Source organism: Serinus canaria, chromosome 2 (assembly GCF_022539315.1).
Source record: "Serinus canaria isolate serCan28SL12 chromosome 2, serCan2020, whole genome shotgun sequence".
Lineage (NCBI taxonomy): Eukaryota > Metazoa > Chordata > Aves > Passeriformes > Fringillidae > Serinus > Serinus canaria.
This window is the reverse complement of record NC_066315.1, coordinates 132,874,723-132,889,657: the sequence shown is the minus strand read 5'-3', so window position 1 is coordinate 132,889,657 and position 14,935 is coordinate 132,874,723. Positions and strand designations below refer to the sequence as shown.

The 14,935-nt window shown below is 40.2% G+C and overlaps 1 protein-coding gene across 1 annotated transcript in view; it reads right to left on the bottom strand.

Moving 5' to 3' along the window:
* Positions 1-4,431: 4,431 nt before the first annotated feature.
* The window catches only part of ZFPM2 (zinc finger protein, FOG family member 2), a 306,016-nt gene continuing 295,512 nt past the window's right edge, over positions 4,432-14,935 (bottom strand). The window contains exons 7-8 of the mRNA XM_018912975.3: positions 12,561-12,785; positions 4,432-7,894 (exon numbers count right to left, since the gene is read on the bottom strand). Coding sequence (XP_018768520.2) covers positions 5,403-7,894; positions 12,561-12,785 — 2,717 coding nt within the window. The 3' untranslated portion in view covers positions 4,432-5,402. The remainder of the gene's footprint in view (positions 7,895-12,560; positions 12,786-14,935) is intronic.

The following is a 14,935-nucleotide window of genomic DNA, read 5'->3' as shown; positions in this document are numbered from 1 at the left end:
TAGGAACACATTCCTTGGCTTGGGACCTGCACAAAGCAGCTGAGAGGTTGGAGCCTGGGCAAAGCATCTGAGAGCAGAAAGGTGAAAGAGCAATTTTGCCAGGACATTTAAATTTGGATATGAAGGAGCATATCATCACCCTCCATGCACCAAAAGGTGCCAGTTTCCTTATGCAATGAAGACTAAAGCTTCTGACTATTGCTTCTGCAACAAAGGATTTTTCTAATCACCTTATAGAAGTGCTTGATCTAATCTCTTAATCTAGTTTAGGTTGTCTCCCTGTTTTGGACATTCTCATCTCTCTGTGCATGTTTGATACATGTGTGTGTGTTTATAGTAAAAAACTCCGTGTATTTGAAAGCTGAAATTGTCAGAATCACCATTTTCTGTTCACCCCAGCATGAAAGCCTTGTCTCACCCTTGCAGTCACAATTCATCCATCTCATGCCACTGTATTATGCAGAAGCTTTAATTGTGTGACTGCAGATTTCCTGCCCACCTCCCTTCCCCATGCTCTGTCTCACTCCATACGTAAGTGCCACCACTGTTTTGGTTCATTTTGCAGTGGCTCTGCGTGGTCTGGATTTGAAGAACTGTTGGTGACCTCTGTGGAAGGCCTCAGTGGAGGGACCAGGCGGGCTCCCAGGCTAACACATCTGAAGCCTGGGTATTTGACTTGACTCTAGTTTACAATAGGGTCACACACATCTGCTCTGTGGATGTCTGTCCTGCACAGGTCATGGCAGCACAACACACCAACTGTGAAGGTGACCTGGAAGGTCAAAAGACTTGTGACTTGTGGTTCTCTTCCCCATTGTCAGCCTTGAGGTAAAGGTGACTACAGAAGCCAGAACTTTGCATTGGCAATATTTAGAATTTGGGAGCAAACTTCCGAGGATTTTGTCTCATCAGTATTTTAGCATCTCTCAAAAGGCCTCCAGGGACATGAAGCATTTTAAAAGTGCTGGTGCCTTGTAACTGCTGCCTTCTGTAGCCATCAGTGCACCCATACTACACTTTTGGGATTAACAAAGAGCTGCTTCCTTTTTTCCTTATCTTCTTTGCCCCTCAATAAGTTTATCCCACACCACCCTTTACCCATTATACTCACCATGGAATTTTCTTTAAGTCAGGTTTTCCAGGCTGCTCCAGTACCATCTCAGTTCCACTGTTTTAGAGGGGCTTCTGGCTCATAGCTTATGTATGTACATTCAGTGGAGTGAATTAGCCACCCTACATGTCATCTTGATAGTGGTGCTGGAATTGATTTAATTTTTAAATTTCTACATTGGGGTTTTTGTTTTTTATTTTTTTTCCATCTCAATTGGCCAGTGGCACAGTGTTTATTGTACAAGGGACAAATCACCTTATTCATACTCTCTATTATGTGTAGGATATGACTTCTTCATTCCTGCAGACAGTGTGGACAATGAACACAGTCAATAGTTATCTAGTGGAAATGAGAGACTGAGAAATTTAGGAGTGTGGATCACAGTAATATCTATGATGTAGTTTTATGATTATTTGCAATAATGAGAAGATGTTACCAGAATCCTAATGTTATTGCAATTACTTCAAGACAAGCAGACATCAGCTGGTAGCAATATGCTTTACTGTTTCTCTTCTGCAAAGAAAAAAATCACCATTGTTCTGTGAAAACTGATTGTGGTATGAATGTGATATGAATGAGATCTCACAACGACCTTTCAGAGTCTGAATTATGCAATAAAAAAAAATAAATTAAGCAGACAGGGATGTGGCTAAATTAGTTCTGAGTATTGCCTATGGATGGGATGTTTTTTTGAATAAGGAAATCTTCCTCAAAACCCCAAAAGTTGAACATGAAACCTGCCAGGCAATCAGTACACAGGGATTTAGGCAGGAACCAGCTCTTCTAAATAGTAAGTCTTCATGTGGAGCAATTTTATTTTTTTGTAACATAAACCCAGGAAATATTTGAATGCCTTTTGCTGAGCTGTTCACCCCATACCCCAAAGATTTATTTACTGACACCAGCTGACAGGGATTAAGGGATCCCAACCATTTAACTGAGGTGGTCTGTTTCCTGCTGAATTCCAGGTGTCAAAGACTAAGGATGGAGTCCTTTTGCATAGGTGATTTGATAAAAAAATTAATAACCTTACAAAAATCTAAAATAAGAGCATGGGAAGAGAATCTTTTAGCAATAGGCAGTTGATCAACTTGGAAAAAAGTGTAGATATAACCTGAAGAGAGCACAAATAACCCCACAGTCAGAAAACAGACTTAAGGAGTTTATTTTGGTAAACAATAATTATGACTTAAATGTAGATGTGCTTTAAGCCTCAAGCTGGGATTAGGCCAGTATTGTGCAAACTGGTTTAAGAGACAGGAGAGAGATTTCTGGCTGGTCAAAGTGTTTATGTTCTTATTTCACATGAGCAAATTTAAAAAATGAGTGCAATAAAAAAGTGAAACAATTGAAAACAGTCTATAAAGTTATGGGAAAACCCAGTTCCTGAACCCAGCTATGTGAGCAGCTTTTTATAAAGTGCTTTCTGTTTTAAAAAAAAATTTACAAAAAATTTAAAATAGTATCTGCTACCCACCTAGCTTGTGTACAATTTTACTTTTATAGAGTGTGATGGTATAACTTAGGGGCTTAGCACATGTCAGAGTTGCCAGTTGTTCCTGTGAAATGACTAAAATATATAAAAAGTGTTTACAATTGAGTAACTCTGCACCCACAAATGAACAGGTTGTGCTTATTTTGAACTTGTAAAAATGGAAGCAGTCGACCAAATAGGTGATTTATAAAGAGAAAACGCTAGCAGAATTATTCTGTTGTGTGAAAGAAATTGGACTAGCCAGTGGGAAGAATATAATGCAGCATGGCAGGCTTTAATTTACCTCTGGAATATATCAGGAACCCTCAGCATTTCTGGATCAGAAATTGTTTGTGATAAGGCTTTCCTCTTTCAGCACAACTTCTCAACTAGGTGTTTGCTTTAACATTGATATTTTCCTTTACTTTCTCACTGTCTAAACACACCCCTATAGCTCTGCAATTGTAAATTACACAACCCATGGCCTTCTTACCAGCTTCACCTAAAAAGTTTTCATCTATGCATGTGGATCTTTCAGAATCAGGTTATTTTAATCCAGATGTAATCTGGATTACATCTGGATTAAACCTAGTTCTTTAACCCATTATTGCATGATGAATGATCTTCAAAATAATGGTTTGCCACCAAAAAGGCTAAAAGGTACTATCTGTTTCAAATATTGTGAAGTCTTAGATATCCTGGTCAATTTTCTAATGAACGCTTAATTGATAATCAGGAACATTTTGTTCATTTTATTGTCCCTGTGATTGTAATGCTATTTTTCCTTCACAAGTGTTATTATCTGAAGTATTTGCTAGAGGATCAACTTTGGGCCTACTGAAATGAATGTACACATCTGCTATCTTTGTGCAAGTGAGAATTAGTACAATTTTAAGCACTCTTGACCTGTATTTAAAGCCCGGCTAACCAACAGAATTGCTAACTATAGTTTTGAAGTGTTTATTATTTTTGCTACTGGGTTACATGTAGCTACACTTATAAATAACAGGAAAAAAAAAGGACAGTTTCAGTTAAAAACTACACAGAAATGGAGTTGCTGAAAGCCAGTTGCATTGTATGCTCTTATGCTAGACTATAACTGGTTGTTGTGCTGAAATATCATCCCTTTATGTAGCTTGTTCTGAGTTTTTCTTTGGCTGATATAAGAACTAAATTGCAACAGTTTATGTAACTATTAGGATTATGGTTTTTCTTTAAAATTTGTAGGATAAAAGTGCATCAATAGGTCATTTTATAATCCTAATTATTTTTATGAAAATGGTGTAAAGGAGACCAAAAATTTGCAAGTGAATGCAAGTGAATTAAAATCTGAACTAATTGTGCATTAGTTCAGATTTTAATATAACATAAATTATTGATTAATATTTCTATACTGAATTAAGGGAGCAAATCACTGTTCTCTTAAATGAATCATCTTGTTTTTCATCTAAGAACACTGAACACATGAAGAATCATACCAGAGGTACTAGGAAGGAGATTGTTCCACTGAATCTGACATATGGAGATACTGTCAGGGAAGTATATGTTTCTTGGCACCAGTAAAGAAAACAGCCTTCCTGGTTTCAGACCCTCACTTTTAACTTTTAGTTCACTGGGCAGTCTTAGACCCAATTGCACGAGTGACGAGTCAGCAGGGACTCCCTGGAAGTGAAGGCATCCTTTGTACTCATTGTCTCTTTGAATACTTTGCTTCCACTGAAGAGAGGGCAATGTTATCTTGTTCCTAAGAGCCTTTTCACAGCTTGTGAACTCTAAATCAACCTTGAAAAACAAAACTTAAAAAAAATTAAAGAAATTGCAGCCAAACTTCTCCAATTATCTGGAATTTTATTCCATCCATATACATGCATAGTAACAACATTTGTTGAGAAAGTATTTCTATCAGAAGTAGAACATTATCTTTGTGATCACCAGTTGCAGTATTGCTACTCTTATATTTAAATATATCTTATATATGAATTAGATTCATAATTGCAGCATTGAGTTTAGGGTTTTGTTTTAGACTGTGCCTTTCAAAAGATAAAACTGATTGATATGACCTCATTTCTTACAATACTGCTTCCAGTAATTTTGTTCATTCTTTATAAAGTATTGCATTTAACAGCAAAGGTTTAAAAATTGAGACAGAGATGCATCAGCGAAAGAAAATACAAGTACTATACAAGAAAGAAAATGCCATCTTCATTTAACGTACGTTTCAGATTAAGAAAGTGGACAGAAACATACTGCTACATACAAATGCAAAGCCTAATGACTAAGGTACTGTATGTGCTAAAATATAAAGTGCAAACTGAGCCCAATTGTTCAAAAAAATTGAAATTTTAAGGCGAACTTTACAGCATAGTTAAAACTTCTTTGCAAGTTATATTTTAGCATATACATATATCTGCAACAGCATATAAGAAAAAAAATCAGGATACACAAGTGCTTTTGAAGCTATTTCTAAAATGCTTTTCTGTATTGTTTGCGACTATTTTCTTTAAAATCTACTATACAGTGCAAACCATATGTGCTACACAATAACTATACAATAACATTACAAATGACTTTAATATAAAGTTTTTAAATAAAAAATAACATAACTACAGCTATGAATACTGCTGGTAAAATAAATTAATATTTTTGAAAATGGCACCAATATTACACTTTACTAATGGACTGTAATGAAATTACACCTTTAAGTCTTCAACTCCGCAATAGTGAAATCTCCTGATTGTCCAGATGTAATTCAAACAGCTTTTTTTAAACTGCATGGAACAATATGCTAAACACATGTACCAAAGGTGACAGATTGTTTCATTTGACATGTTCTGCTGCATGTGAAGAGCAATAAAACTTCTTGTGAGTTATAAAGTTTGAGAGATTGTTGAACTGGATGTCACACAGTCGGCAATACTTTCCACTGGTTGGAGCCTGGGTAGAGCCATTCACACCTTTCGCTATACTAGACAACTGTTCCTCTGCTGTAGGAATTGCTGGAGAGACGTTTTCATTTGTAGCTAAGGGATTCTCAGAGATCCAAGAAGGAGACTTGTGCCCATCTTCATGTGGAGGATTCTGGGAAATGTTCTCTTGCTGTGGGTTAGCAGCAGGTCTTTCCTCCTGTTTTAGTCCCCCATTAACTATTACCATGCCTCGGTTTTTCGGCAGTAGTGGAAGAGATTCTTTCTTCTGCACAGCACATCCATTTGAAGGCGCCTGGCCTTTAGGAGATTCACTTTCTGTATTTGTGCTTTGATCTAAATCAGTATTATGAATGACGAGAGAACCAGAAATGTAATCACTTGGCTTTATTCCATAATATGGAGAAAGCTGATCTGCTCCTTTAGCTTTCTTTATTGCTCCAGGGTAAAGGCATTGTGGAAGAAACAAATGTTTGTTTTCTTCTTTTGTAGCAATAAGCTGGGCCGCCTCACTAAAGACTTTCAGTCCTTGAAGTGTTGCTAAGTGTGTGGAAAATAAGTTTCCATTAGGAGAGGACTGTTTTGAGTTTCCATTTTTTTCACATTTGATTATGCTTCTCTCATAACTGACATCAGGGCTGTTTCTTTCACTTTCTGGGTTTTGAAACACCTTACTGTCGAGTTGTCCCAGGTCACCACGCTGATGAGCAGTGACAGGACAAAAATTTTGCTTGTGAGCCAGGTAGTTCTCTACCTTGTTAAAACTGATCTTGCATACGGTGCACTCATGGTAGTCCAGCAGCCTTTTGGGAGAAGTGGACGTCCTCTCCGACGGGGGTAAGCATTTTTTACTGAGATCTATTGGCACATCCATCTCCAAGCAAGACACAGTGGAGTGGGCAGTATCACACTTTGAAACTGGAACACACTTGTTAATAGACAGCGATGTTTCCAGATGCTTCGAGACTATTCCTGGAAAGATATCACATCTTGGGTGGTAACATTCCCCAAGACCCTCTGTTGACTCTTGAGTAGATGTACAAGGATTGCCAAGATTAGCAACTTCTAGAAATCGCTGTTGAACTAGTGGTGGCCTTTGCTCTTGCTCTGGTAAGCACATCTCATACATCTTCCTTCGCTTCCGAGTACGCATCGTTCTCTGCATGGCAGGCACTTTGTTGGAAGCAGACCTCTTCAGCGGGGGATCGTGGCGAGTGGCACAGTAGTACTGCTTGTGGACCATGTAGGTCTCATGTCTGCTGAAAGTAATGTTGCAAGCTTCACACGTGGTCTTGTTAGGGTCACTCTCCCCCTCTACTAAGGGAGCACTGGGATTCTTCACATCAGAAGGTTTTCCATTGATCTTCTCATCACCGTTGCTTGCAGTTGACAACTTCTTAGGCTGGGCAGTAAAGTCTTTTTCATGACTTTTATTGTTTGGCCCAATCAAATCTAAAACATTGGAAGAGTTTAAGCAAGATGTCTGCAGAAGTTGATTTTCTGGATCTGATGTGTGAGGAGCTGGATTCAGGATGTTTATAGAGCTCTGACCATTACCGGGACTTACAGCTTCGGGCATTTTTTCTGGAACACTGGAAAAATCTGGTGACTTTGCCATCTGCTGCCATCGGCTGCTGCAGTAATGCTTTTTGTGTACCAAATAGTTGTCCAAATTATTGAATGTTATGTTGCATTCAAAACATGTAGCCCCTTTAGGCATCAAAGGACTGTAAATTACAGGTGGATAATTGCTACTTCCATGCCTCAGCCTCCGATGGACCAGTTCTGACATTTTGGCTAATATCTCTGAAGCCTGAGGAACCACAGTGATGTCTTGGGGAAAAGCAAACTGGGAAAGAAAAGGTCCCATTGGGAAAGAAGGGCCAATATTAGGCTGAACTGGTGATGAAGCAAGTCTCGGACTGGATGGTTCAGATTTTATTTTGGTATATGAAAAACTCTGCTTATTTGTGGCAGGCTGGGCTTCTGGCCTCTGGTTTGGAAGGAAAAGTGGAGCCTTTTTTTCACATTTATCAAGCTCTGTATCAGAACTTGCATCTTTAGTCTGCATGGTCTTTTGGCTCTGGGGAACATCATTTCTGCTCAACAGGTCCGTTGCTGGCTGCAAACCTTCTTCATTTCCACTTGGAGAGTGTTCAATGTCACTTTCTCTCTGTATTTTGTTGCCAGAGACATGTAACTCTTGGTGCTGCAGTAGCTCCCTCTGAGTTTGGAAGCCAAAATGGCAGTGATTGCATCTAAAGGCAGCTTGAGTAAGATGCGAGAACAGGTGCTGATGAAAGTTAATCACTGAATCTGCAGTGTAAGTACAAACTGTGCATTTCAGACTAGCACCGGGTGGGAGAAATTCTTCCATTTTCACTCCTACAGAAAAGACAAGCAAAGAACAAAATAAAGTGACCATTTTGCCCCTCATGAAGAATACTGGGAAATCAGCTGCACAGAAGGTACAAATGCAGTGAGAATGACTAATTTCCTTCTAATGAGATGGTATTAGTCACCCTGAAAATACTTGAATTGGTTTTTCCTCGAACTGCTAGGTTATTCTCAGACATAAGGAATATGTTTTGCTCTGCTTTGGAGAGCCCTAGTATTTGCATACATTCATCAGAGCTACAGGGAGAGAAAGAAGAAGGGAAAGGATAAAAATATACTGGACTTATTCTAAATGAAGGGTCTCAAAAATTACAGTTACAACCAAAGGGACACATTATGTTCCCCCTACACAATCACTGGAAATTCTGAATGCACAGAATGCACACCAAGGTCAAGTGGTTCAAGGTTATGATGTAGCTTGAGGTAAAGCCCTCAGTGTGCCTGAAAGCCACAGACAAAGCAGAAGCAGCTTTTTGAGTATTACTGATGCTCATCTCTTTGCTTGCATGGGTTGGCTGTAGTGTGGGAAGAGGTTACAGATCTCTCCTCATCAGAAAGGACTGATGACTGTGTTCCTTGTGAAGGAAGGAGGAGCAGTAAGACTTGGCTTCACTGACATTTTATCTTTCACATATAATGGCCATTGGCACTTACTGCTATAATAGGACACCTTTTCCTCATGAAATCACCACCACTTTATCAAGAACAGAACATTCAAAGACATCTTACAATCACCGATTAAACAAAAAACTCCGTGTTTCATGGCATTTTGATATTGAATATGCTTTAAAAAGAGATAAGACCAGATTTCTCTACTGCAACAACACAGATTCTAGTTACATTTTAGACAATAGAAACTGAAAAAAATATTGATAGGGATGATATTCAGAATTTAAAATGAGTATTTGTTCTGCCTACACATAGGCACATATACCACACCTCAGTCAGGTGAAGTAGGTGTGTAGTAGTTGGACAACACAAAACTGTAAGAATATTGTATCTCACTCTGTGGGTAGCCACATTGTTGTACCTGGAAGTCCTCACTTCTTCCCTAGCATCAGTGACCCCCCAAGATGTGAGTGACATCTGACATTTGACCTGCTCTTGACCTCAGAGACCAGAAGGGAAACAAGGACACACACAGCACTTCAGTCAGTGCTTTGTTTCCCATCAGGCACTCATTCCCCAGGAGGCCACATGAGGCTTTAGCTGCTCCACTGACATGAGATGGTGCTTCACACGCTGCCCCATCGTGTGGTACAGTGACAGCAGTCTCTATGGGACTTTGCATTCCAGTCAGGGTTCTGCATTCCAGTGCTGTAGGTCTGCTAGAGCCTCCAGTGGGAACAGCAATAGCAGTTGGAGCAAACAAAGGACTTCCAGAGATTACAAGACATTTGGAAAGGGAATGTTTCATTCCTACTGCAGAAGGTAGGTAACATGAGGTACAGCCCTCTGTATAGAAAGACTGTCAGGATAGGAAAGAGAGCAAGAATGATTGAATAGACTGGTTTGTCACTAAAAAGAAAGGGAAAGGCCTGAGGTTTAGCCTCTCTTCTAGGAAATAACTAAAGAGTCATACTGGAAATTCACCACAATCTCAGATCTATGTTTTTCAAGGAACATAGATCTCTAGATTACATGGTCACTCAGTTCACGGCTCAAAACCCTCAACACCTAAGCCAGTGGTATGTCAATAAATGTAAATAGTTGAAGCAAATCTTTTGCACAATGGCTAATATTTCAGTTTTCTCCTGCATGGGGAGAAATTCATCTGTAATCCCCCCAAAGTATCTGGTTACAATTACCAGGCTGTAAGACACACTGGGCTGCATGTACCTGATCTTATTGAAACTGTTGTAACCTATGGTTCTGCTGGCTTACTAAACAGTGAAATATTTGCTAGGCAACAAACAGAAAACTGCAATAGCCTTTCTTGAAGCACAGAAAGATCTGACCTCTAAATCACACAGAATCACACAGAATCCCACAGAATCCCTAGGTTGGAAGAGATCTTCAAGTTCGTCAAGTCCATCCCAGCACACATACCTCAATTAAACCATGGCACCCAGTCCAACATCCAGTCTGTTTTTCAAACACATCCAGAGATGGGGACTCCACCATTTCCCCAGGCAGACAAAGTCAGTACTTTATCACTCTTTCCATAAGAAACTTTTTCCTAATATCCAACCTATATTTACCTTGGCACAGCTTAAGACCGTGTCCTCTGGTTCTGTCAGTTTCTGCCTGGACAAAGAGACCAACCCCCACTTGACCAAAACCACCTTTCAGGAAGTTGTAGAGAGTGATAAGGTCACCCCTGAGTCTCCTTTTCTCCTGGCTAAACAGCCCCAGCTCCCTCAGTGGTTCCTCACAGGGTTTGTGTTCCCAGCCCCTCTCCAGCCTTGTTGCCTCCTCTGGATGCTCTCAAGTGTCTCAATGTCCTTCCCAAACTGAGGGCCCAGAACTGGACACAGCACTCAAGGTGTGACCTCACCAGTGCTGAGTACAGGGGAAGGATGAAAGGATGACCTCCCTGCTCCTGCTGGCCACACTATTCCTGATACAGGCCAGGATGCCAATGGCCTTCTTGGCCACCAGGGCACACTGCTGGCTCACGTTCAGTCAGCTGTCAGCCAGCACCCACAGGTCCCTTTGTGCCTGGGCACTGTCCAGCCTCACCATCCCCAGCCTGTAACACTGCAGGGGGTTATTGTGGCCACAATGCAGGAATTGGACTTATTAAACTTCATCCTATTGGACTCTGCCCATCCATCCAACCATTCCAGGTCTCTCTGCAGAGCCCTCCTACCTTCCAACAGATCGACACATGCTCCCAGCTTAGTGTCATCTGCAAATTTACTAATGGAAGACTCAATGCCCTCATCCATGTCACCAATAAAAATATTGAACAGAACTGGCCCCAGCACAGACCCCTGAGGACACCACTGGTGACTGGTCCTGGCTGGATGCAGCCCCATTCACCACCACTCTCTGGGCTGGCCATCCAGCCAGTTCCTAACCCAGCAAGGAGTGCTCCTGTCCAAGCCATGGGCTGCAGCTTTCCCAGGAGTGTGCTGTGGGAGACAGTGTCAAAGGCCTTGCTGAAGTCCAAACAGACAACATGCAGAGCCTTTCCTGCATCCACCAGGAGGGTCACTCAGTCATAAAAGGAGACCAGGTTGGTCAGACATGACCTACCCCTCCTAAAGCCATGCTGGCTGGGTCTGATACCCCATCTGGCCATCCTGTAAGAGCCGTGTGATAGCACTCAGTATGAACTGCTCCATTATCTTACCAGGTACTGAGATCAGGCTAACTGGCCTATAATTACCAGGATCCTCCTTGCCACACTTTTTGGGAATGGGTGTCACATTGGCCAGCTTCCAGTCATCTGGATCCTCACCAGTGAGCCAGGACTGTTGGTAAATGATGGACAGTGGCTTCACAAGCTCCTCTGCCAGCTCCCTCATCACCCTGGGATGGATCCCATCTGGGCCCATAGATTTATAAACACGCAAGCAGCTCAGCATCTCCCTGCTGCCTCCTCTTGAATAACAGGGGGGCATTGATGATGAATGACTAAAGGTTTTCTGTGGTGTCTATATAAAGAAGTTTCCATTCAGCACTCTTCTAGTCCTTTTCTGGGAGGTACCAAACTCCTCCAAGGCAGTATGTTACCTTTTAGAATTGCAATAGGTACCCAGGTATCAGAGGAACATTTTTCACTTCACCAAATCCACAGAGTAGACTATGCATGCCACAGGAGGTTTTACACTGCAGCCAAATAAGGCTTTCTTCTGTGACTAAAGCACCTATTAATGTCCTTTAGACTCCATTCATTTAACAGCAGGATCAGAAACACTGTAGAGCTCTTGCTTCTTTCCAGAAGCAGCTCTGTACAGCAGACATCAAACACACAACACACTGACCCTGCAGTCTTTCTTGTATGTGGGTGTTCTCTGTCACTGAAAACTCCAATGCAAAATGTCCTGCAAACTCTTAACTTGTGTTTCCATCCCTAATTCAATTCAAAATTGGTCATCTACACCATGGGAGGTGGGACATGGTTTAGTGGACTTGATGATCTCAAAGATCTTTTCCAACCTAGACAAACGTATGATTCTTTGTTTTTGTGATTCTAAAACACTATCTCCATTTTATAAGAAGGGAAAAGAATATTTCTATCAAACAATAAGTTTTTTATGAAACAAGTGTCCTGGTAAAAGGACATGATCCTTCGAGCCTTCTGCCTATGAAGCCTCCTCCAGGGCTAAGGAGGAAGATATTACTTCAGAAGGACATGTTCTCTGGTTATGTGTATGTTTGGTAGCTGGAATCCTGCAGTAATTGATTGTGTCTGGACTCCTGATCATACCTTCCCCAGTAAAGAAATGCTGCCTGTATGTGTGCATACACACATTAAGAGAGAGACAACAATAAATGAGGATTAGTAGATGAGACAAATGACACTGGTTACTTGGGAGAGGTACTTGGTGTGGAACACAGATCAGAAACTGTTGGCATTTTGGTATTATCTACATGCAATGCTTGCATATATTTGGAGAGACTTTGATCTCCTGAATGTCTGGAGTGAATAATTCTTCAAAATGCTAAATCTAGAAGATGATACACAAAAATACATGATACTTACCACTGTGAGAATTTAGGTGCATTTCCAGAGCTCTTGCGTTTGAAAAGCTTTTGGTGCACTGTGGGAAGGGGCAGACACTGGATATCTGCTGAGCACTGTCCTCACTCTCCTCTGACAGCTGTGGCCCCTCTCTCTGCCTCCCACTGCAGTAATACATGAGATGGGCCTGCAGGTTCCGCTCACTTCGGTACCAAATGCCACAGGATTTGCAAGGGAATATGTCCTCTACAAGCAAGCATAAGCAGGAGCAGGTTAGTCACAGTTCACTTGGTCCCAACCAATTAACACAGCTAGATTAATTCCCCTCCCTTCCCCATTAAAAAAATACTTATTTAACAAAACATTGAAAGCAGAGAAATGGGTTTATTAAAATGTCACTTGCAGATGAGAAACTAACATGGGAGACAGTTGTTTCTTTCAAAAGGATTTTTTTTTTAAGTTGCATAAAGAAAACTGCTAGAAGCTTTTGGCACATAATTACTTTTAAAAATTAAATTAAATTAAATGTTTGTTGGGAACATGCAATACTAATTAAGGAACTATGCTGTATTTCCAATACATCACTGCTCATTAGGTGACATCTTTCAATTTTGTTTCTGTGTGCACAAGACTTCCAGCTCTGGGCCTTGGAATTTTTCAGAGCTAACTGCAGATCATTCTGAAGAATGTGTATTTTCAGTATGCTTATGAATTTATTGCTATAAAATCCTTTTGTTCTGATATCCAGGAGGCAAGACTAGACTACTTTTCCTTAAGATCCTATAATATTGAATGTGATATTATTTTAAGCAGCATGTCTATTTCCTTGGTTCCTATTCTTATTAATTATTAAGTATAGAAATTGAAATTTCTTATGTATATTTATCCTTTTCTTTTCAGTAAATTGTTGGTTTTCCACTTTTTATTATGCATAGAGGATATTTACTAAAAATAAGGCAATTTTTCATTGTCTCCTATCCCAAATTGTCAGCAGCCCTCTGAGGAGAGCCCATACAGAGGTTCCATAGAGTGTTTCCAACAGCAGAAGCTGGGATTTTGATCATGCATTAGAGGCTACACACTTCACTAATATGAAGAGTAATAATGGATATGATATTTTTACACAAAGTGGGCAGATATTTGTGTGTTAATACCCTGTCAAAGGACACAAAACCTGCTGTGTATACATCTCAGAAAAAGATCTGTTTAATCTTTCTGAAAGGTGAACCTTCCATCCTATCAGTAAGAACAAGAAGAAATCCCTGCTCTTTTGGGGCATATCTACACTAGTAAATTAAACTGTGACAGGATCCACACTTCAACACCGCAGCTTGTCTATATTGCTAAATCATGACAACAGTCCCTTCTATACCTTTGGCCTAAGCCAATGAACACTGTTCCCATTCATGCATAGATTTCAGGAATTATCATAGCCATAGACCATTCTCTGCATCTGGTGTGGACACCACTCAACTGTTTTTGAGACTAAGAGAGGATAAAATTATGAGTAACTCCAGACTGTCACAGCTGACCTCAGGATCAGGCAATTGCAGTCAACATCAAAACACATCTTGAGCAACGTGAAAACTCCCCTTGACTTCAGAAGGTGAAGGGCTGCTAGAGACTGTAATTAACTTAGTCTTGAAGAATGGCTGGCAGCTCTGAAAACATGGCATGTGTAGCTGATGATGTAATTCATTACCATTAATGACAATTTATGTTTAATTTCAAATATTGATGTGTATAGGACAACTGCTCTGTTTCAATTCCTTTGGGTGAACAAAGTTGAAGACTCCAACCCATTGACATGGATGAGGCTTTTATTTCTAAATATTTACAAATGCAGACAAAATTTACATTGCTTAGTTTGCTTCTCTGATTACAATGCTAATGCATGTCTATTTTTCTGCTCATGAATTTGCAAAAAGTATTTATACCACTACCAATTTCTATTTTTCCCTTTGCCACTGAATAATTGTGCATGGATTTCAGACACAAACACTTAATGGAGCAGCTAGTATTCCAATATACACCACTATTAAAACATTAGTAACACAGCTTGCATCATTTGAAATGTCCACCTTGCTTTAAGAGTGACATTCAACTTTTGGTTTTGGCCTCAAATGGTTTAAAAAAGTTGAACTGTTGGTGTTTCTACAGTAAAGAAAGTCCAAAAGTACTAATAGGAAATTCTGATATGGGCAACTTGTCCTATTTGAATTCATTTGATGGCATTCCAGCACAGAATTGAACTTTCTGATTATCTTAATGGATTTGACTTACAGCCATCTCTATTTCCTATGGGTTAGATGGCCTGGACAGTCTGTAGCTGCAGTGCTGCACTGTGAATAGGTGACTCCCAATAAATGCCAAGCAGAGGAAATGCATTTGAGGAA